This window comes from Ovis aries, chromosome 17, assembly GCF_016772045.2.
Source record: "Ovis aries strain OAR_USU_Benz2616 breed Rambouillet chromosome 17, ARS-UI_Ramb_v3.0, whole genome shotgun sequence".
Classification (NCBI taxonomy): domain Eukaryota; kingdom Metazoa; phylum Chordata; class Mammalia; order Artiodactyla; family Bovidae; genus Ovis; species Ovis aries.
The window spans coordinates 64,415,235-64,437,011 of NC_056070.1; the positions used below are offsets into that span (position 1 = coordinate 64,415,235).

Sequence of the window (21,777 nt, forward strand, 5' to 3'; positions counted from 1 at the left end):
GCTGCTAGGCGCCCAGCCTCGCCCCATGGACCACTCTCCCCTGCACCACCCCCCGCCCCCCCCCCCCCCCAGTCACTGTAGCTGCTTCCTGTGGAGGAGCAGGGCCTGAAGAGATTTCAATAGAACGCATATCCACATAAATAATACTGCTCGAAGAAAAAGGAAGTTGAAAAAAAGAAGAAAAACCCACTTCAATAGTTACCCTTTTTTGACTCCTTTGAACTCTGCACAGTGTGAATGGAGGCCTTATGCCCAGGCTCTGCAAACTTTTCATTTGCGTCCAAGCACATGTTTGACTTACCATTCTCCTTGCAGAGAATGAGCTTTGAGGGAATTATTCCAAGGCTGGTGGTGAGAGACGATCCGTGCCTCTGAAAAGATCTTCTGATGTATCAACAGTATGATAGTTACTGAACTTTGGACACGTCAAGTGATTTTGATCAGCCTTTTTCCCTAAAATGAAAACCTGTATGAATATAAAGTACGGATGAACAGTTTGGAAAAATCTTTGTTCCTTGAGCCAGGGTATGGGGGGAAGCTGTTTGGGCCTTACATCTGAGAATGGTGTAACCAGTCCAGATAATAAACTCAGATTATCATAATGGATTATAAAATGGCTGAATTATAAGAAGACTGCTGATGAGAAGTTTGGAGGGAAGTCGTGGGAGCTGCCTGTACTGGACTGACTGAGGGAGACTGCCGAGGAAGCAGGCAGAACCCACCCGGAACAGCTTGCATGTCTGACTGAATCCAGAGTGTAGACTAGGACATAGTGTGTGGAATACCCTCAGCATCTTAAAAGGGAATATCTGATTTGAATGATGGAACTAACATGTGTCACTTTTTGACACCATGGGAGTTTTGTTTTGTTTTTTAAACTTTACAGAAACATGTTGGTTGTGAGAAAGAATAAGCCTGCCAGGTAAAGTGTTGTGTGGCTTTTACCGAAGGTCGCTTTTAGAAGTAACCAGTAATTATTAGATTGAGCCTCCTTGGCACCAGTTTGGTAGCATCTTCAATTTAATATTGAGCAAGCTAATGTGTGGATTGAAAGCAGTTACCATGTCAGGTGGTCTGTCTTAAATGAAGAAAGTCATCCTAAATGATTAATGCAGCAGTCTTATGGAAGCGTTCCAGAGTTGTATTTTGAGACTTCGGGAGAGTGAAATGTCTGCACCTGTAAAATACACCATTAGCTTCCTTGAAAATACCTCCCAGAATGGAACTCCTTTATAGAAGCGTCTGTGACAAGACTTTCGTATGTATCAGAAGTGCTTTGATTGCATGGTAGTGTCTTCAGTGAAGGTGATGAGTGCACTTCCTAAACATGGATTCTTTTTTGAAAGGAGATATGACAGGTAAGGTCGGGAAGATCCTCTGGAGAAGGGAATGGCGATCCATTCCAGTACTCTTGCCTGGGGAATCCCACGAACGGAGGAGCCTGGCAGGCCACAGACCGTGGGGTTGCAAAGAGTTGGACATGACTGAGCAACTAACACTCCACTCTATGACACATAAGTAAGACACACTGTTAGATGTAAGTGGAAGCAGTTGTGGTTTCCTATTCAAGCTAATGGGAAATACCTTTGCAATTAGAAATATTTTGAAGAGTTGTGTGGAACTTGCTATGCCTAAGGAGGAATGTTTTTGCCAACTTATTTAAAATTGCATTCCTTCCTAGAGCAGTTTTACAAAGATATATTTACTAATGCTTAAATTTTGATTGTTCACCACCCCCCCAAAAGAGACAAGAAAGCCTATGGGAGGAAAGTGTTCCCAAACTCTGGGTTTAGTGAAGCATCAGTCTCCAGGAGCTGTGCTGAGGCTTGTAGCCACTTTGAAATATTTGAGGACTTTTCCCAAACCCAGAGTAAATGACAGCGCCAGTGTCCTGGTGGTTCTCAGCTACCAGGAGTGCTGGCTGGAACCTGTCGGAACTGTCAGCCTCAGCCTGGGCTGCCACGTGGAAACTGCTGTCCCAGCTGTCCCTGGTGCCAGCCGCACACGCACTTCGGGGAGCCATTTTACCCTGGGCTCATATTGCTGGGTCTCCGGCAGGCCACTGAGTCCTTTAGGTAATAATAGTCTGTAAGCCAGTGCTCTGACCTGTTTCACTGATACGTCCCACAAGTGTAGGCGTGGGGTCTGAGCCAGAGCCTTTGGGAACCTTGGTGTTGGTCATTTTCTCCACTTGAGTTGACTTGCTAGTAATTCTCATCACTTGGAGTTTTAGCTGGAGAGGTACAGTAGAAGTTGTTCTATGGCATGTGATGGGGATAACTAGTAAATAATCAGTATATTTAAATAATTATTCAAAGCAAGAAATTTATATCTGACTGGCTAGTCTCAGCTAAGCTTTGAATTCCATGCTAGCAAAGTAGTAATATTCTAGATGATGTAACTAAGGTGACGCATCCTTAATGAAACAGTGGACTGATTTGTTAGGAAATGAAATTATTCTATATATAAGCCTTGGTAAATTGATGAGTAGTTCTTAAATCACTGTTTAGCCAGAGACGATACTTTAAAAGCAGTTATTAAGTTCTTGTCAGTCTTCCTTCCATCCTCTGCATTCATTTAAATTTGCTGCTTAGATGTGCAGGTAAGCCATGTTGTCACCATGACTTGCAGTCATGTCTTTCTGAATGGCCCTTCACAATCTAGAATTAGACATGGATTCCTCAGTTTATTCACTGGATGATAAATGAGGATGTATCATGATTATGAATGAGAAGTGCATTCTCATTAGGTCCAGGCGCAGAAGGACTTTCTTAAATGATATGCCCTCATCTTTACCATATAAGGCCGTTATTGTATGGTTTCCTTCGGTTTCCAGGGACTTGAGCTCTCAGCAGTTTGTAATTGCCCAGCTCCGCCCTTTTAAAGATACATACTCATGGGTGAAATATGTTGTTGTGCTTTGGGTTTGATTTTATTGCGGGTAAGAAACTATTTGGATGTGCAAGCCCTTGGAATCAAGGGCTGATGCTTGACTGTGTTTGGAGAGCATCCTGCGTGTGAAACCATCAGTGCACATTGAAAACAGCAGTGTTTCTCACACGTTCAGCCTCGTGTTCCTCTATCACTACCAGACATTGAGTCTATTCCCTTCCTGCCGTGCTGCAGAAGGATGTGACTTTCCCTGCTTTATTTGTTATAAGGATTTAGAGCGATGTTATACCAGAGGAAGCAGCTGTTTGCAGGGTATCATCTTTGATTAACTTTGGGTTTCTGATGACCAGCTCCCAATAATTTCCACTTTACTCTCATGCCTTTTTCACAACCTCATGGCAAAGTGGAAATTGTCTTTCCCTGTAGAAACCTTGTAGGACTGTCAGTGATATTTTCGATCTGTGCTTCTTGGCTTTCTCTGTTGCTATTTTTTTATCTAGAAAATGGGAATAATAGAGTTGCTGTATCATGCAGGTAGTTGTGATAATGCAGATAAAAGATCTTCATACAGTTCTTAGCATGGAATGTAAGTCTTCTGAAAGCACTAGTGATTTTTATTACTGATTTTTTTTTTTTAATAGAAAGGAGGGAAATAAGTGGCACTTGTCCTTTAAGTGACATCCAAGTCCCTGTGAAAATGTTGGGTCCGTTAGTACTTTTATGCTGTAGATTTGTTGGAGCTGAGTTGAGAATGCAGAAATGCTTCTTACTTCTTACTATTCTCAGGTACCTTATTAACTTTTGGCCAGGATTATGTAATTTTAACCTAAAAAAGAAAAGTCATTTAGTAAGCTTCTGAGTATATAAGAACAATTAGTTTCCTGGTGGCTCAGCCAGTAATGAGTTAGCCTGCAATGTAGGAGATCTGGGTTCAGTGCCTGGATCAGGAAGATCCCCTGGAGGAGGGCATGGCAGCCCACTCTAGTATTCTTGCCTGGAGAATCCCCATGGACAGAGGAGCCTGGTAGGCTACAGTTCATGGGGTTGCAAAGAGTTGGATAGGACTGAGCAATTGAGCACGCACGGCACAGCGTTAATGTACTCCCAGATTCCCCTCAAGATTGCTGTATACCTAAGAAAAAGCTCTTCTTAGCCCAGATTGAAAAAAAATATTTGGTGTCCTTAGCTTTTGAGAGCTTAGTGACTGTCCTCTACCATTAAGAATGCCACAAGTGGTTTGCTAGGGAGAGCCCCCGAATGCAGAGACCCTGAGATCAAATAAAACAATTCAGGTAGAAAAATTTTCTAAAGTTAAACATTTTTTTTAAATGTAAATTAATAGCAATGCATTAGTGTGTTTCTCAACTTTATTATATTTTAATTATTTTTAAAACTAGGAAACAAGTCATACATAATAGAACACTCCTGTGCTCACCCACGAGATTAAACAGATGTTAAAATTTTGCCATGTTTGTTTCATCTCTGTTTTTGAAAAACAGTAAAGCATAACAGATGTAGCTAAAACACCATTCTGCTTTTCATCTTTTTTTCTTCCCCAGAGGAATCATCTTCTCGAAGTTGCTGTGTATCATAAGTTTGTACTTTTATTACATGTACTGCTTCTGCCGCTGCTGCGTCGCTTCAGTCGTGTCTGACTCTCTGCGACCCCATAGACGGCAGCCCACCAGGCTCCCCCGTCCCTGGGATTCTCCAGGCAAGAACACTGGAGTGGGTTGCCATGTACATATACCTATAACACAGACTATTATTTTCTATATGTTAAACTTTTATGTAAGTGATGCTTACTTATTCTTATACCAAAGGACAGTTAAATTGCTTCTGCTTTTTTCACTATTTCCAACAGTGCCGCCATGAATACCCTTCTTGTGCGAAATATGGGACAGACCATGTAGAAGTGGTACTGCTGAGGGCTGGGCATCTTCCACTCCAGCTGTTTCCAGGCTGCTCTCAAAGGAATCGCAGCAGGGTACTCTCCTGGGTGCAGGTTTATGAGCTCCCCTTTCCCAACGTCTTTGCTAGCACTTGTATTTAGACTTCTAAATTCTTGCCAGTTTTAATAGGGGTCAAATATTATTACCTTATTTCATTTTATTTTAATATTATCCATTTTATTTAATGGTGATTCACTACATATCAATCACTCTACTAGGTGACTTAAACTTTATTTTTTTTACTTATAATACTGTATTGGTTTTGCCATACATTGACATGAATCCGCCACGTGTACCTGAATTCCCAATCCTGAACCCCCCTCCCACCACCCTCCCCATATCATCTCTCTGGGTCATCCCAGTGCACCAGCCCCAAGCATCCTGTATCCTGTATCGAACCTAGACTGGTGATTAATTTCTTACATGATAGTATACATGTTTCAATGCCATTCTCCCAAATCATCCCACCTTCTCCCTTTCCCACAGAGTCCAAAAGTCTGTTCTATACATCTGTGTCTCTTTGCTGTCTCGCATACAGGGTTATCATTACCATCTTTCTAAATTCCATAAATATGTGTTAGTATACTGTATTGGTGTTTTTCTTTCTGGCTTACTTCACTCTGTATAATCGACTCCAGTTTCATCCACCTCACTAGAACTGATTCAAATGTATTCTTTTTAATGGCTGAGTAATACTCCATTGTGTATATGTACCACAGCTTTCTTATCCATTCGTCTGCTGATGGACATCTAGGTTGCTTCCATGTCCTGGCTATTATAAACAGTGCTGCGATGAACATTGGGGTACACGTGTCTCTTTTAATTCTGGTTTCCTCAGTGTGTATGCCCAGCAGTGGGATTGCTGGGTCATAAGGCAGTTCTATTTCCGGTTTTCTAAGGAATCTCCACACTGTTCTCGATAGTGGCTGTACTAGTTTGCATTCCCACCAACAGTGTAAGAGGATTCCCTTTTCTCCACACCCTCTCCAGCATTTATTGCTTGTAGACTTTTGGATCGCAGCCATTCTGACTGGTGTGAAATGGTACCTCATTGTCTTGATTTGCATTTCTCTGATAATGAGTGATGTTGAGCATCTTTTCATGTGTTTGTTAGCCATCCGTATGTCTTCTTTGGAGAGATATCTGTTTAGTTCTTTGGCCCATTTTTTGATTGGGTCATTTATTTTTCTGGAATTGAGCTGCATAAGTTGTTTGTATATTTTTGAGATTAGTTGTTTGTCAGTTGCTTCATTTGCTATTATTTTCTCCCATTCCGAAGGCTGTCTTTTCACCTTGCTTATAGTTTCCTTTGTTATGCAGAAGCTTTTAATTTTAATTAGGTACCGTTTGTTTATTTTTGCTTTTATTTCCAGTATTCTGGGAGGTGGATCATAGAGGATCCTGCTGTGACTTATGTCTGAGAGTGTTTTGCCTGTGTTCTCCTCTAGGAGTTTTATAGTTTCTGGTCTTACGTTTAGATCTTTAATCCATTTTGAGTTTATTTTTTGTGAATGGTGTTAGAAAGTGTTCTAGTTTCATTTTTTTTACAAGTGGTTGACCAGTTTTCCCAGCGCCACTTGTTAAAGAGGTTGTCTTTAATCCATTGTATATTCTTGCCTCCTTTGTCGAAGATACGGTGTCCATAGGTGTGTGGATTTATCTCTGGGCTTTCTGTTTTGTTCCATTGTTCTATATTTCTGTCTTTGTGCCAGTACCATACTGTCTTAATGACTGTGGTTTTGTAGTAGAGCCTGAAGTCAGGCAGGTTGATTCCTCCAGTTCCATTCTTCTTTCTCAAGATTGCTTTGGCTCTTCGAGGTTTTTTGTATTTCCATACAAATCGTGAAATTATTTGTTCTAGCTCTGTGAAAAATATCGCTGGTAGCTTGATAGGGATTGCATTGAATCTGTAGATTGCTTTGGGTAGTATACTCATTTTCACTATATTGATTCTTCCGATCCATGACCATGGTATATTTCTCCATCTATTATGTCATCTTTGATTTCTTTCATCAGTGTTTTATAGTTTTCTATATATAGATCTTTAGTTTCTTTAGGTAGATATATTCCTAAGTATTTTATTCTTTTCGTTGCAATGGTGAATGGAATTGTTTCCTTAATTTCTTTTTCTACTTTCTCATTATTAGTGTATAAGAATGCAAGGGATTTCTGTGTGTTGATTTTTATATCCTGCAACTTTACTATATTCATTGATTAGCTCTAGTAATTTTCTGGTGGAGTCTTTAGGGTTTTCTATGTAGATGATCATGTCATCTGCAAACAGTGAGAGTTTTACTTCTTCTTTTCCAATTTGGATTCCTTTTATTTCTTTTTCTGCTCTGATTGCTGTGGCCAAAACTTCCAGAACTATGTTGAATAGTAGTTGTGAAAGTGGGCACTCTTGTCTTGTTCCTGACTTTAAGGGAAATGCTTTCAATTTTTCACCATTGAGGATAATGTTTGCTGTGGGTTTGTCATATATAGCTTTTATTATGTTGAGGTATGTTCCTTCTATTCCTGCTTTCTGGAGAGTTTTTATCATAAATGGATGTTGAATTTTGTCAAAGGCTTTCCCTGCATCTATTGAGATAATCATATGGCTTTTATTTTTCAATTTGTTAGTGTGGTGAATTACATTGACTGATATGCGGATATTGAAGAATCCGTGCATCCCTGGGATAAAGCCCACTTGGTCATGGTGTATGATCTTTTTAATGTGTTGTTGGATTCTGATTGCTAGAATTTTGTTAAGGATTTTTGCATCTATGTTCATCAGTGATATTGGCCTGTAGTTTTCTTTTTTTGTGGCATCTTTGTCTGGTTTTGGTATTAGGTTGATGGTGGCCTCGTAGAATGAGTTTGGAAGTTTACCTTCCTCTACAATTTTCTGGAAGAGTTTGAGTAGGATAGGTGTTAGCTCTTCTCTAAATTTTTGGTAGAATTCACCTGTGAAGCCGTCTGGGCCTGGGCTTTGTTACCTTATTTTAATTTGCAGTCCCCTGATTACCAGTGAAATGGAGTGCTTTCCATACATCTGTTGGCTTTTCAGGCTTCCTTCCCTGTGGATCCTTGTTCCTGTCATTTGCCCCTTATTCTATTAAAGTGTTGTTGATTTTGTCAGATACACATTTTATGTATACATGCATATAATAGTGTACAAATACAGATGTAAATATTAAATCTCCCATTCTGCAACATATCTTTTTACTTATGTTTTTTGTGAACAACCTACAGTGCTGAATTTAGTTTACATTTTTCCCCCATTTTGAGGGATATTTGCATCAATATTTATGTCCTGTAGGTTTCCTTCATGTCAGGTGGTACATTCCTTAGGTTATGGGTTCAGCAGTGTGCCTTGATTTTCTGTTCTCTGGGAATGTTGGTTGGATAAAACTCATCTGTACAGCCATCCAGGTCTGTTACGTTTGGAGTTTACTGACTGATTGGTTTTGAGTGGGCAGTGATATGTGGAATTTACAGTGCTGGTTCTTTTAGGGTTCTGGGTCTGTCTAGGTTTCCTGTTTATTGAAAAACTTTTGATACATCACATATTTGCTAGGAGATGGCTTATTTTTTCTGGAATTTTAAGGTTTGTTTTAGCTATATTCCACAAGTTTTGATATGGCATGTATTTACTGACCAGTTTTAACCTTTTTCTTACACTTTCACTTTTCTTTTTTAAACCTTTTTCTATTGGCTATTGGCCAGTTTTGATTTTCTATGTGAATTATTGAGTAATTCAGATGCATTGGAGATTTTTGGTTTATATTTTTCTGTTAATTTTTAATTGTATTGCATTGTACTCAGAACATGCACTTTAGGATATTGATTCCTGTGTATTTTTTGAGATTTACTTTGTGGTATCCTAATTGGTTATGTTAAAAATAAATATTTAATGTGTGTTTGGAAACAATGTTGATATGTGCCTTGTCTTACCTCTAGTGCAGCTGCTCATAATTACTGCTGTTCTGTACAGTCAGTGCTCATTTACACTGATCACATTGACCAGTTTTTTTGCTCACTGCTTGATTTGGGATCCCAGCTCTTTCTTTTGGTTAACTTTTATTTCCTGAAATAAGCCCTTGAACTTAATTCTTTGAAATTATCTTTGAAATAAGTCCAAGAACTTAATTCTTTGCATAAGAGTCTTTAAATGCTAAGTTTTCAGTATCTTTTTGTTTAAAATGTCCCATTTTTTTGGCCATCCATCACTTTTGAATGACAGTTTATCTGGGTATAGAATGCACAGGTGGTTGTTTTTCTTAGCATTTCCAAGATATTTTCCCCGCATCTTTGTTTCTGTACTTGCTTTTGAGAAGTCTGCCCACAGTTGACCTAGTCACGCTCTCTCCAAGTAATTTGTCTTTTCTCTCTGGCTGCTTTTGTTTGAGATTTTGTCTTTGTTTTCGGTGTTTTGGAATTGCACTAGGATGTGAATAAATGTGGATTTGTTTTTAGTTGTTCTCCTTGGGACTTGTGCCTCTTCAATCTGAAGACTTCACCTTCAGTTAAACCGGAAAAATCCTCCGCGTGCATCTCCTCAGGTCTTGCCTTGCCTGCATCCCCTCCTTCTGCAACGCCTGCTGCAGTGTGTATCCGATCCCACTGTGGGGCTCATGTCTCAGAATGTTTTAAATTACAAAATGTCACACATTCAAGAGAGTAACTACTGTATAGTTTAAATAATGATAATAGTGCATAATATAACGACAATAATATTAGGAAACAAACACGAGTGAGTTCACCGCCAGCACCTTGAGCAGTAGACTGTTACCTGGGCAGGAGCTCCGGGGAGGAGTACTCACAGGGAGAGTCAGGTTGAAAACTCCTGGCTGAGGTGCTTGGTGACAGTTCCTTCTTTATGGAAGGGTATGGTCAGGGATGTTGGTAAGAGTGGCTTCCAGCAGTTGAATTCAGGGAACATTGCTGGGACAGTACCGCGTGCTTTCCCTTGATTGTGTCAGTCAGTTCTCACGTCAGTTCTGGGAGAAAGAACTCTAGGGTTCTCGTTTTACAGGTGAGGAACTGAGGCTTGGCCAGGGCCTCTGGGAGAAAAAGGCAGTGCCACACCCCAGCCCTGGCACCTGGTCCCTGACTTTTGCTGCTCTGTGGCCCGTCAGTGACCCACATGGCTTCTCATATATGACCCAGGTTCTCTATAATACTGATTCGGGACACCCACACTCTGGGTTGAATTAGTTTTGCAAGAGAAAGGGGCAGTGTGTGAAAAAACCCAGGCTTCAGGTCTGTAGGCTGGTCCATCTTCACCCCTCAGCTGAGAACTCAGCTTTCTCAGCAGAAAACCCTCCCAGAGACTAAGCCGACACCTCTGGTTGAGCACCCTCCTGCGTCCCTGCCGCCGGGCCTCCTGCCGCCGGGCCTCCTGCTGCCGCACATCTCGTGCTGCGCTGTAACTAGAGCTCTAGATGGACTCCACGCTCGGCCAGGCCAGGCCTCCCTGCTTACCTCTGTCTCCAACACTCAGCTCAGTGTCTGGCCCAAATTGCACAGATAACACATTTGTAACTCTTAATGATGGAGTAAGTTAATAAGTTATGCCGGAAAAACTAGTACTAAGTGTCAGTTTTTCATTGAGTGTTTACTGTATTCCAGTACTATAATTTTTTTATAGATGTTATATAGATCATTGTAATGCTGGGCTATGATTTACCTCATTTCTCATTTCCTCTTCATGGTACTCCTCCTAGGTAAGTATTATTATTACTCATTTCACAGGTGATGAGCTGAAGCTTAGAGAAATTACTTGTCTGAGATCATATGCTATTTAACCAAGAGAGCCTGGGTTTGAACCCATCCCTCTCTGACTCTGAGCCTGTGATCTCTGCTTTAGTACACTGCTTCCCTGGAGATTTCCGTAGTCAGTGAAGAAATCCAAATTTACTGATCTTAAACATTTTCCAAAAAGCCTGCTCCTGTGTTGTGACACTTGGCCATAACAGGAGAGGTTGGTTTACACTGTGGTGATCCCTTTCTGTCCACCTGTGTTTAGCACATGTAGAAGGACCTCAGAAAGGACTGGCACTAACCTTTTAAAAAGGAGCTAGCTTTTATATACCTGTTGTTGTAAGAGCATTTGTCTTGGTTAACACAGGATTGGTCCAGTAAGCCACATTGGCTTGTTAGGTTCAAGTGTGTAACATGAGCACATTGTGATGGTTGCTATGACCAATCTTAAAAGTTGTGTTCTTAATGAGATGTGGATCTGGGTAGTGCCTGAGTGCTACAGTGGTAAATTAGGAGGCCCAGCTGGCATTTCTGTTGATTGAAGACAGCAGAGACCTTGGCACATCCTATGTCCTTCAGCCCCTGAGCACTGGTGAAAGCTTTTCTTTGTATTACCGTCACTTGCTTGCTCACAGTGCCATCCACTTCCAGAGCTGTTAATTTGTATATATTCAAGGGTATTAGCTTATTATATTAAAGGTTATATTTTACGCTTTGAGTAATACTAGGTTTTTTTTTTCTAAACAGTAGAAACACCTATAATTTACAGTTCAGCTATTTGTTAGAATTGTGTTTTGGTAAAAAGTTTTTCTTTTTTGCTGTGTCTCTTTATGCCATTGATTAATTAAATCTCTGGTTCTGGAAATGTAGCTCCTTTGTTTGATAGAGCGTCCTCAGTAGTAACTTGGAGAAGGCAATGGCACCCCACTCCAGTACTCTTGCTGGAAAATCCCGTGGACGGAGGAGCCTGGAAGGCTGCAGTCCATGGGGTCGCGAAGAGTCAGACACGACTGAGCGACTTCACTTTCACTTTTCACTTTCATGCATTGGAAAAGGAAATGGCAACCCACTGCAGTGTTCTTGCCTGGAGAATCCCAGGGACGGGGGAGCCTGGTGGGCTGCTGTCCGTGGGGTTGCACAGAGTCAGACACAACTGAAGTGACTTAGTAGCAGCAGCAGCAGCAGTAGTAACTATTTCTAGAAATGCAAGTTGACAGTTCTTATTGGTTGACGTTGGCTGATCTGAATGACCGTGATCATTGGTAGAGTGCTGAGAGTTCAGGGTAGAGGTAATAAAGGAGAAATGGATCTGAGAAAACACACAGACTCTGTGGCCTTGATGATACCTAATAGGTATGTTTCTCTCTCCTTTCAGACTGGTCGAATTGACAAATCCTACCCCACAGTATGTGGCCACACAGGACCAGTGCTGGACATAGACTGGTGCCCACACAACGACCAGGTCATTGCCAGCGGCTCGGAGGACTGCACTGTTATGGTAAGTCCCCGTGGTATGGTGGGCACGCAGGCCAATGAGGAGGTTTGGAATGCAGAAAATCGTGGTAGCTTTGATTGTCCATTGTATTATGTAAGAATTTAGCAACATCAAAGTTTAACTTTGGTAAACCATTTTACAAGCCCTTATATCATGGAGTTGTACTCTGTTGTCTTTTTTTTCTCCTTTTGCAGGAGAGAGAGAGTGTGTGTGTATGTTGTGTTCTTCCTTGTTAACAGTTGACACATCTGCATGGTTGGGAAGATTTTAGAAAAGATAAAGTGACTTTCAAATATTTCCATGAATGCCATTGGACAGCATAACCTTCCTCCCCACCAAAAAGGCAGAGAAAATTGTTAGCATGAATTGCATATTCCAGTGAAATATGATGCCAGAGGTCATACAGATAAATGGGACATGAAACAGATACTGAGAGATAGTAATGAGTTTTTTGCAAGTGCTTATTTCCAAGCTAATGTTTGTGGACCCTGATTAAGAAAGTCCTTTCTCGGCAAACATCCAACTTGAAAGATTTTTAAAGTAAGTTGTTTATGTGCCCTAGGTTCTGAAAGTAGGTTATGTGTGAAACCAGGCTTTGGTGGAAGGAAGGAGTATTTTTGAAAGTGAAGCTTCTTGTTCTTGATTATGTTCTTCTTAGCCTTCAAATGTAATTATGGGTTTGGATGCATTTTTAACCCTATCCCAACATCTGCTGGAAAGGTTGAGCCTGAGTGCGGAAGGGGAGTCCTGAAGTCAGGTCTGGATGGGAGCAGGTCTTCCCTAAGGCAGCCTCTCACTTGGCAGTGGAGAGCTGCAAGAACCGTGCTCGGGTAGCTCCCTCTTGGGTTTCTGTGCACTGAACCAGACCTAGAAACATTGTTTGGAAGGCTTTGTTAATTATAATTATTTTACATAAACACAAATTAATTCCTGAACTGTGCCATTTAAACATTTACCAATTTTTCTCATGGACTTTTGGCTGAGGATAACTCCTCCTGTGATCTCATGATTTTGGCAGCCAAAGCATATTAAAGAAATATGCTGCTATTAAAAGGAATTGTTCCATTTAACATGCCTTGCTAAACTGATCATTTGAATGGCTGCAGATACATTTTGCTAAGGGAGAGAAACAGTGTTCCGACCCAATGCCAAATCTTAATCTAAGAAACCTTAACCTTTCTTAGAGAAGGGTGTTTGACCCATCTCTCCTCATCTCCAGCATTATTGGTCATGTTACCCTTTAAAAAACAAACAAACAAACCACCTTTGTGTTATAAAACACGCTAAACAGTTAAGAGAAAAAGTGAATTGAGAGATTTATGACAGAGTGAACATCCTGTGACCACCACCCAGGTCAAGAAGTGGGATTCTCCCAGCCCTCTCAGACTCTTCCTATGCACCCCCCAATCCTGAGCCACCCTTCCCTCCACAAGTAACCAGTAAATTCACCTCCTTGCCTGTCTTTGTGGTTTTAATCATGTAAATGTGTATCTCTGGATGATGGTAGAGCTCAGTCTTCCAAGTTTTAAGAGCTTGATAGGTCTTTTAAGTCTTTCCTAGTCTACAGGAGGAGCTCCTCCATCCTTTCCTTGTTGGAGATGCCTGACCTTCGACCTGAAGCTTCCAGCAGTCTAGATTCTGCTGATTGCACCCTCATGGTCCAGTTCAACCTGCTTCTCTGTCCTTCAGATTCCCTGCGAGTTGGCAGCTGCATCCTGGAGTGTGATTAGATTTAGATTCCAACCCTTTGACAAGCCTAGAGCTCCAGCTCTGGTTTCCTTCAAGGCATGAGGTCTCAAGATGCCTGTTTTTTTGTTTTTTGTTTTTTGTTTTTCTCTTTTTTTAAATTTGCACAGTTACTGGATATCAGTTGTTTTCAGTTTTCAGCTGGTAAAAGTTGTAAGCTAGTCCTCCCTCTTCTCTATTTAGTTACCCAGGAGTATATAGTTCATACAGGAAAGCAGGGTAAACATTTGATTCTTTCCTTTTATTTACCAAGTTTTCAAGATAATGAATTGGTTCTCGGTCTTCCTCAGAAGGTGACCAGTTAGTTTTTCCTTTGGAGGTTTTCTTCCCCTTTCATTTCATATGGAACTTATGGATTTGAACTTATTTCACAGTTTTTGATCCATTACAGTTCTTCTTTCAAAGCTCAGCTCATTCAGTCTTTGCTAATAGGAACCTGTCTGTAGTTCCTGAGTCCTTCTGACATGACCCTGCTTGTTTCTATTGCTTCCTTACTCTTTGGTGTGTCGAAGTGTCCAAGGCCCATCCTGGACATCTCTAGCCCCACACCTCGAATCGGCCTTTCTCTCAGAAGCTCTGGTTTCTTTGAATGGAAAATAGAATTTCTTGGTCACCGTCTGGGTGCTTAGGGATGCTCATTGTTACTGTGGTGATCATTGTTTATAAGACCGTGTGGTAAATTTGTTCAGAATATACATATATATTTAAAGATATGATACCTTGTGACTTAGTTTTAATCTTGCTAGTTCAAAGTCAGGACTATAGAGTTTTTATCTGACTTCTTTAATAATACATCTCTGTCTCCTTTCTTTCATACCCAGAATCCTGGTTTTCAGGGAGTCAAGATGAATTAAAATATTCTAATCTATCTCATTTGCTGTTTCACGGTATACACACAGTAGTCTCACACTAAAAATACCAATAGTATCACCACTGTCATGATTGCTGAAAGCAGTTAAAAAAAAAGTCATTTGGATCATCTGACACTCCTCCTCTGGTAGATTGTAGACCCCAGTTCTCTGGAAACCAACCTGAGAGGGCTCCCTGCTGGGATGGGCTGGATCCACACTGAAGAGTAGTTCCAAGGGACGGAATCAACTAGGAAAGGCTCGTGGGAACACGTGCTCTAAGCTCTTCTATATTGACGGCGGCTTGTTGTGACCTTTATCAGTTCAGTTCAGTCGCTCAGTCGTGTCTGACTCTCTGCGACCCCATGAATCGCAGCACGCCAGGCCTCCCTGTCCATCACCAACTCCCGGAGTTCACGCAAACTCACGTCCATCAAGTCAGTGATGCCATTCAGCCATCTCATCCTCCATTGTCCCCTTCTCCTCCTGCCCCCAATCCCTCCCAGCATCAGGGTCTTTTCTAGTGCGTCATCTCTTCTCGTGAGGTGGCCAAAATTTTGGAGTTTCAGCTTTAGCATCAGTCTTTCCAATGAACACCCAAGACTGATCTCCTTTAGGATGGACTGGTTGGATCTCCCTGCAGTCCAAGGGACTCTCAAGAGTCTTCTCTAACACCACAGTTCAAAAGCATCAATTCTTTGGCGCTCAGCTTTCTTCACAGTCCAACTCTCACATCCATACATGACCACTGAAAAAAACCGTAGCCTTGACTAATAGGACCTTTGTTGGCAAAGTAATGTCTCTGCTTTTGAATATGCTATCTAGGATGGTCATAACCTTCCTTCCAAGGAGTAAGCGTCTTTTAATTTCATGGCTGCAGTCACCATCTGCAGTGATTTTGGAGCCCCCCAAAATAAAGTCTGACACTGTTTCCACTGTTTCCCATCTATTTCCCATGAAGTGATGGGACCAGATGCCATGATCTTCGTTTTCTGACCTTTATACTTGAAGGTAAATTTTTCTGGATATAAAATCCTCGCTCGCAGCATTTCCTTGAGTATTTAAATATCTCATTTGGGCATAAAGTGTTGCTATAAAAAACCAGATGATGGTGTAATTTTCTTTTCCTTACAGAGTATGTTCTTTTTGCCTAGATGTTCATAAGGTTTTTGTTTTTTTTCTTAAAATGTAGTAAATTTTGCTAGACTATTTTTGGTTATTCTGAGTTGGTGTTTCTGAGTATGTGATGTGCTCTTTCAGTGTAGCTTCAGGTCTTTTTTTTTTTTTTCTTTCCTCCAGGAAAGTTTTCTTGACTTAGAAGTCTTCAAAATTTGTTCTTTTGCTTTGGTTTTTTCCTTCAGGGACTCCTGTTACCCAAGTGCTTTATCGTCTTTCTTTGATGTTTGATATTATCTATCTAGCTTTGATATTTATCAGTTTCTCTCCAAACCTTCCTTCTTCTTCTTTTTTTAGCATTTACAAAGATGTTTAATAGCACTCCTGTCTATTAAAGAAAACACAAAGTTCAAATGCCCAACAGTAATTATGTTTAACACTTGGTATATACATTTGGATAAAGAGAAACGCTGCTGAGTAGACATTGGATTTAAATAAAGGTGTTGTAGGTATAATTCATTATAATTTATATTATGAATAAATTAGAAAAAAAGGCTGAAAAAGACAGTAGAGGTTTATTTTTCACTATTCTTTCATTTGGACCCAAACACACCACGCCCCTGCCCCACCAAGAGCTTATTACTTCCCGCCATTAAAACATAATGATGACTCTCCACCAGGCAGTTACAGCACAGAACCAGCCCCTGGTTCAGTGGAAGCAGTGTTTGGGCCTACAGTTTATATCCTAACTTCGCCCCAGCTTGAGGAGCACAGACTCATGCCTTTGGTCATTTGAGACTTTTTAAAAAGCACCAACTGATGGTGTTAGCTGATTTGGACCTGAAATGCCACTGTCCACCAGAGAAGAGGCTCTCATTAGATTCCGAATCTGTTATTTATTTTTCAGAAATCAAAACAAGAAGAAACTTATGAGAACAAGGCCATCCTAGGAATGTTCATAAAACCTCTCTTCAGCTTGTGACTGATATATGAAATTACAGATAAATAAATATCCCCTCCCCAACCAGGTGTGAGGCTTAACCAGCAGCTTCAGAGGCCTAGTCTATCCATTGTGTTCAGAAAGAAACTTTGCCTTAAAAGGTCAGACCAGTAACACTGCAGCCCCAGCAGCCTCTGCAAAGAGCCCTTGCCAGCCACCAGCAGTCGGACACAACAGTGTCCAGCAGCAGTCCCCAGGCCTCCGTCCCCAGAGTTTCACAGGCAGGATCCATGTGAGGGGAGCAGCCCATACTGCTGGAGGATGGCCCAATACTCCCCAGGGCACAACCAGGCAAAGGATGCCAGACTTTCCATGCACAGGCAAATCGACCACAGTTGAGCCTGGTCAACCTCAGGGCTCTGGTTGTCCCCAGTTGGTCCCCAGTCAATCACCAGGGACAGACAAGGCCAGAGGTCTTGGAATTCCTCAACATTCAGAGAGCTGGCCTGAGGGCTGAGGTTGGCGCTGGTGAAAGCAAATGGTCCCCCAAATGCCTGGGCTGAGTCGGGCCTGAAAGGCGTGGTCAGGAACCCGGATACCTGCAAGAGGAGTGGAGAGGTTCGGATCCTCCGAGGGTTCCATCCCAGGGTCACTGGACCTGGGGGCAGCGGGTGGCTCAGGAGCCCCTCGGGTGCGCACACATGGCGGGACCTGCAGACTTCAGCCACACTGGGGTCTGCGGGCCTTGGCCCCCTGCATGGGCGTACCAGAGGCATCCCTCTTACTCATTTCTTGTAGGCTAAAATTTTTCTGCTTTTTACCTTTTTTTTCTTTGGGGTGGTTATTTGTGTCTGTTTGCTCTTAGTTTCTTTGTTAGCCTTTGTTTCTAAAGTACTTTTACTTTGAGATCTAATTTTTTCTTGATTTCCACCACCTTGTTCTTGAATTTTTCAAGTTCAGACTTAGGACGTTTCCTGTCTTGTTCTCTTAATAACGCCTTTTGAAGCGTGTGTGATAGGATTTAAATCGTCTGGGCGCGGAGCTTGTCAGTGTTCTGCACTGTCTGTCGAGGTGCTATTCTGTACCCTGTTCTCTTTTTTTCTCGTAGTTTCGGGGCCTTTACTTATTTATTTATTTTTGCTCTCTTATTTTTATGTGAATTTAGTTTTTCCAAAGCTTTTGAAAGCTGGCTTGCTTTATAAAGCTATTCAAACTTTGCAGAGCGCCCTCTTCTGTCGTTTTCAGGTAGTGCTGGGGAACACCATGGCTTGCTGTGTATTTCCTGACCTGCTTTTAATTTGACCTTTCTGATTCCTTTGTCCATCTTACTTCGGTCCTGCCCAGCTTTGCTTCCATTTCTTGGAATTGCCTCTCAGTGTGGGCCTGTCTCAGAAGGGAGTCCTCTCTGGCTGGCTTCTAGAATACTGGGGTCTAGCTTTCTCAGCCCCTTCAGACCTTTGCTGTTTTAGGCCCCTGTTCTCGTCCACTGTTGGGGAAGGCAGAGCCCCTCCCGTTTCCGTTGTGGTCTCGTAACGGCCTGCTCTGCTCAGGTCTGTGGGGCCCCCGTTGCTGCCCCATGAGTTTTTCACACACAGGCCGACAGCACACGGGTCGTGTGGCTGTTGTTGATTTTCCTCCACCCGCTTGCATCTGGGTCGTCGCCTCATTTTCTGTAAATGTGGTCCCTGTGTTTTGTTTTGTCATCTGAGTGCTCTGTGTTTTTCTGCAGGGACTTGGGGAGATCTGCCACTGACACCACCGTCTTCCCAGAATCCTCCCGTGTTGCCCCTTTATTGGTTTTGCCAGAGTGAACATTTTGTAAATTTGGGATAAATCTTCCTCCAGCTTTTTTTTAGTCCCTTAAGTATGGGGCTGGTATTTTAATCGCTTAATTTGCCTCAAATCATTTGATATTATTGGGCTAATTACAAAATGCTTTAATAACTCAGCAGTTGAAAAAAAAGTTTTTAAGTATTTGATCTCCTACCCCACCTGCTTCTTAATACCTCATTTTCCACTTGTTCTGAAGGTAAAAGAACACCATACAATAGATCAAATAATTTCAAACAGCAGCTTTTATTAATTGAAAAAAGAAGAAGAAGAGAAGTTGGCTCTAGTTTCCTCCTGGTGATAGCCCAGGAGCTGCAAATGCTATCAGGGCCCAGCTTTTGTAGAGAAAGGATGCTGAGAAAGTCCCAGGCCACGTATATATATTTATCTATGCGCTCAGCCTTAGCTACCTTACTTGTTTCAAAAACTAAATTAAATAAATAAATACACAAATACGCCAATTGAGAGGATCAAGGAAGGTATAAATATATAATGAGTTATTTTTCTTATAGTGAGTTTTGATGTATACTTACAGAGGATTCATGGCAGTAAGAATATCTTCAGCGGATAATTCAGTAGACAAAAATACAACAAAACCAGTTTACCAAATGAACGGTAAATGATTAAATTAGTTTTAAAAACTGCTTCTTGTATTTATGGTGTAATTCTTCGATGTCCTCTGCATTTAAGTGGTGGTTAATTCATTGTGTGAGCATTGATTCTGTGCCACTGATGTTAGTGGTGATTGCAGTTTTCGAGAAGGAATGCCAGCCTTATGGTACATCCCGTCATCATTTAGAGGTGGCCTCCTGAAGCCACCTGAAGGTAAATTTTACAGGCATAGTTTGCCCTTGACGTGCTGTTGTCTTGTCTTCTCATGTTTTGGCCACTCCACTTGGCATGTGGTGTGGGATCTTGGTTCTCTGACCAGGGGTCGACACTGTGTTCCCTGCAGGGGAAGTGCACAGTCTTAACCCCTGGACCTCCAGGGAAGTCCTGGTGGACTGCTTCTTGAAGTGATGTTTTGTACAAGCAACTAGCAATGATATAAACCCTGCTCGGGGAAACTATACTCTGCTCCTAGGTTTTCCAGATTTTTTGATACTGTGAGTTCTTTTCTCTAACAAAATCTCCTCACAGAGAGTTTGAAAGATTGCAGCTGTTGAGTATTTTATTTGGGAAAATTTTAGCTCCAAGAAAATAACAACACCTTATATAATACAAATAGCAACCAACGTAGGTTTAGTGAATGGTGTCGATTCAACACTGTCCCTTACCTGCAGACACAAATGCAAAAGAGCAGCTGTCCAGACAGTAGGGCCGCCCGGTTGGCTCTTCCAGAGTCTGGGAGAGGGGATGTTCCCGCAGGAGGAGCACTCTTACTTGTCTTCACCTGGAGGTTCTGATGGTCCCAGATGACGAGGCTTTAATGGCCACTGTTCCCTTTCCCCGAATCAGTCTTAACACTCCTGTGGACAACAACAGTGATCAGCTCCCTAGTTTAGCCAGTTTTGCGTCCGTTGTAAATTTTCCTATTGTGGGCTTTGCCTTGAAATAAAGATGGAAGTGACGTGGTTGGTGATGAGAGCGCATTCCCCAGGGCTCCAACCCCTCTCAGTCATTCAGCAGGACTTGTTATTTCCATTCTGTCCAGATTGCATCTGGGCCATCGGCCAAGTGGCTATTTCTTGGCACATCGGAACCCCACTCTCAGTTCTTGATTTTCTCAAGACCAGCGTTGTTCTCAGTGTCACGGTTCGTGAGGGGTGTCCTGCCCGCGGGGGTGGTTGGACGGCGGCTTCTGCGGGAGGGTTGCTGCTCTGCAGTGGCTGCAGTCTCAGCCTCTCCCTGTCCCTTCAGATCAGCGCTTTCCTTCATTCTGCCTTTGGAGTTGATTTCTTCTGCGTTTAAAAAACGCGGCCTTTGTGGGGAATCCTCCTTTTTGTGGCCATAACTGCAGTAGCTGGCCCGGTAGCAAGTTCACGACGGGTAATTAAAGCAGGGAAGCGGTGTCTGGAAACACTTTCTGTTTGCTTTAAATTTGCGCTGTGTTTGAGAAATAAAACCGTCAAACAGATAACACTTTAAAATGACTGCTTTGAGAGAAATCCGCTTTTCTTAATTTTCCTCACTTTTTTCCTGTTAGAACTGTACTCTGGACCTGTCTTTTTTCATATTCAGAAATTTATGTGGGAAAAGGAGGCCAGTCATTCCTGAACAGGGGCTTAAAGTTGTTTTTTTCCAGAACCATGTTGGCTTTTCACTCACTGATTCACTTTTTCATCTGAAAGCCCTAAAGACTGATGGCATTTTTCCCCCTTTCTTTGGCTCAGAGGTTAAAGCGTCTGCCTCCAATACGGGAGACCCAGGTTCGATCCCTGGGTCGGGGAGATCCCCTGGAGAAGGAAATGGTAACCCACTCCAGCATTCTTGCCTGGAGAATCCCATGGACGGAGAAGCCTGGTAGGCTACAGTCCATGGGGTCGCGAAGAGTCAGACACAACTGAGCAACTTCACTTCCTTTCTTTCTTTCTTTCTTTCAAAACGAAACAAGATAAAACATTGCCTTAGTAATGTATCATCCACACAGAAAATGCCAGGAATACACAGTATTATTTCAAAAAATAAGAAAAAAAGCCAGGAGGTGAGGGGATAGCTTGTAGTGGCTGCCAGGCTGAATGCCCGCTGAGGGTTCAGCAGAGGGTGTCTGAGGCCTCTTTTCCTCGCTGCTCCCCGAGTATGAGTCTGGAAGAGCGAGTGGTATCAGAGTCCTTGCCGAGGCCACGGAGCACAGAGGAGCTAGCGGACCAGCCTGGAGATGAGAGCTGATCTTCTCTGTGCTGACTGGCCCGGCGTGAACTAGAGCTTTCACACGTGGGATATCTTGGACATAAATGAGGCAGTTAGGTACAGGGCTGAATTAATTTGAAGACAAATTAATTTCATTGCCAAGAATCCTGCTGTTCAGACTTAAAATTACATATTGGGGTCATAGGGGTCACAGTTCCAACAAGAAAAATAATCATGAACGTAGATCCTTTTTATTTGCCAGGCGCTGTTTTAAGCCTTCATGTGGTGATTATATTTAATCACTGTTAACAGCACAGTGAGGCAGGAGCGTGTCCCATTTTACTACTCAGGAAACCCAGGCCCAAGAGAGGTGACAGTTTAGTCAAAGGTCACTCCGTTTGCAATAGTTCACCTTTGGGTGGT

At 42.1% G+C, this 21,777-nt stretch overlaps 1 protein-coding gene across 4 annotated transcripts in view; it reads left to right on the plus strand.

Moving 5' to 3' along the window:
* CORO1C (coronin 1C) overlaps positions 1 to 21,777 on the plus strand; it is a 79,440-nt gene that overhangs the window by 39,024 nt on the left and 18,639 nt on the right. For all 4 annotated transcript variants that reach the window (XM_060400805.1, XM_060400806.1, XM_027956653.3 and 1 more), the window contains exon 3: positions 11,965 to 12,087. In XM_060400805.1, coding sequence (XP_060256788.1) covers positions 11,965 to 12,087 — 123 coding nt within the window. The remainder of the gene's footprint in view (positions 1 to 11,964; positions 12,088 to 21,777) is intronic.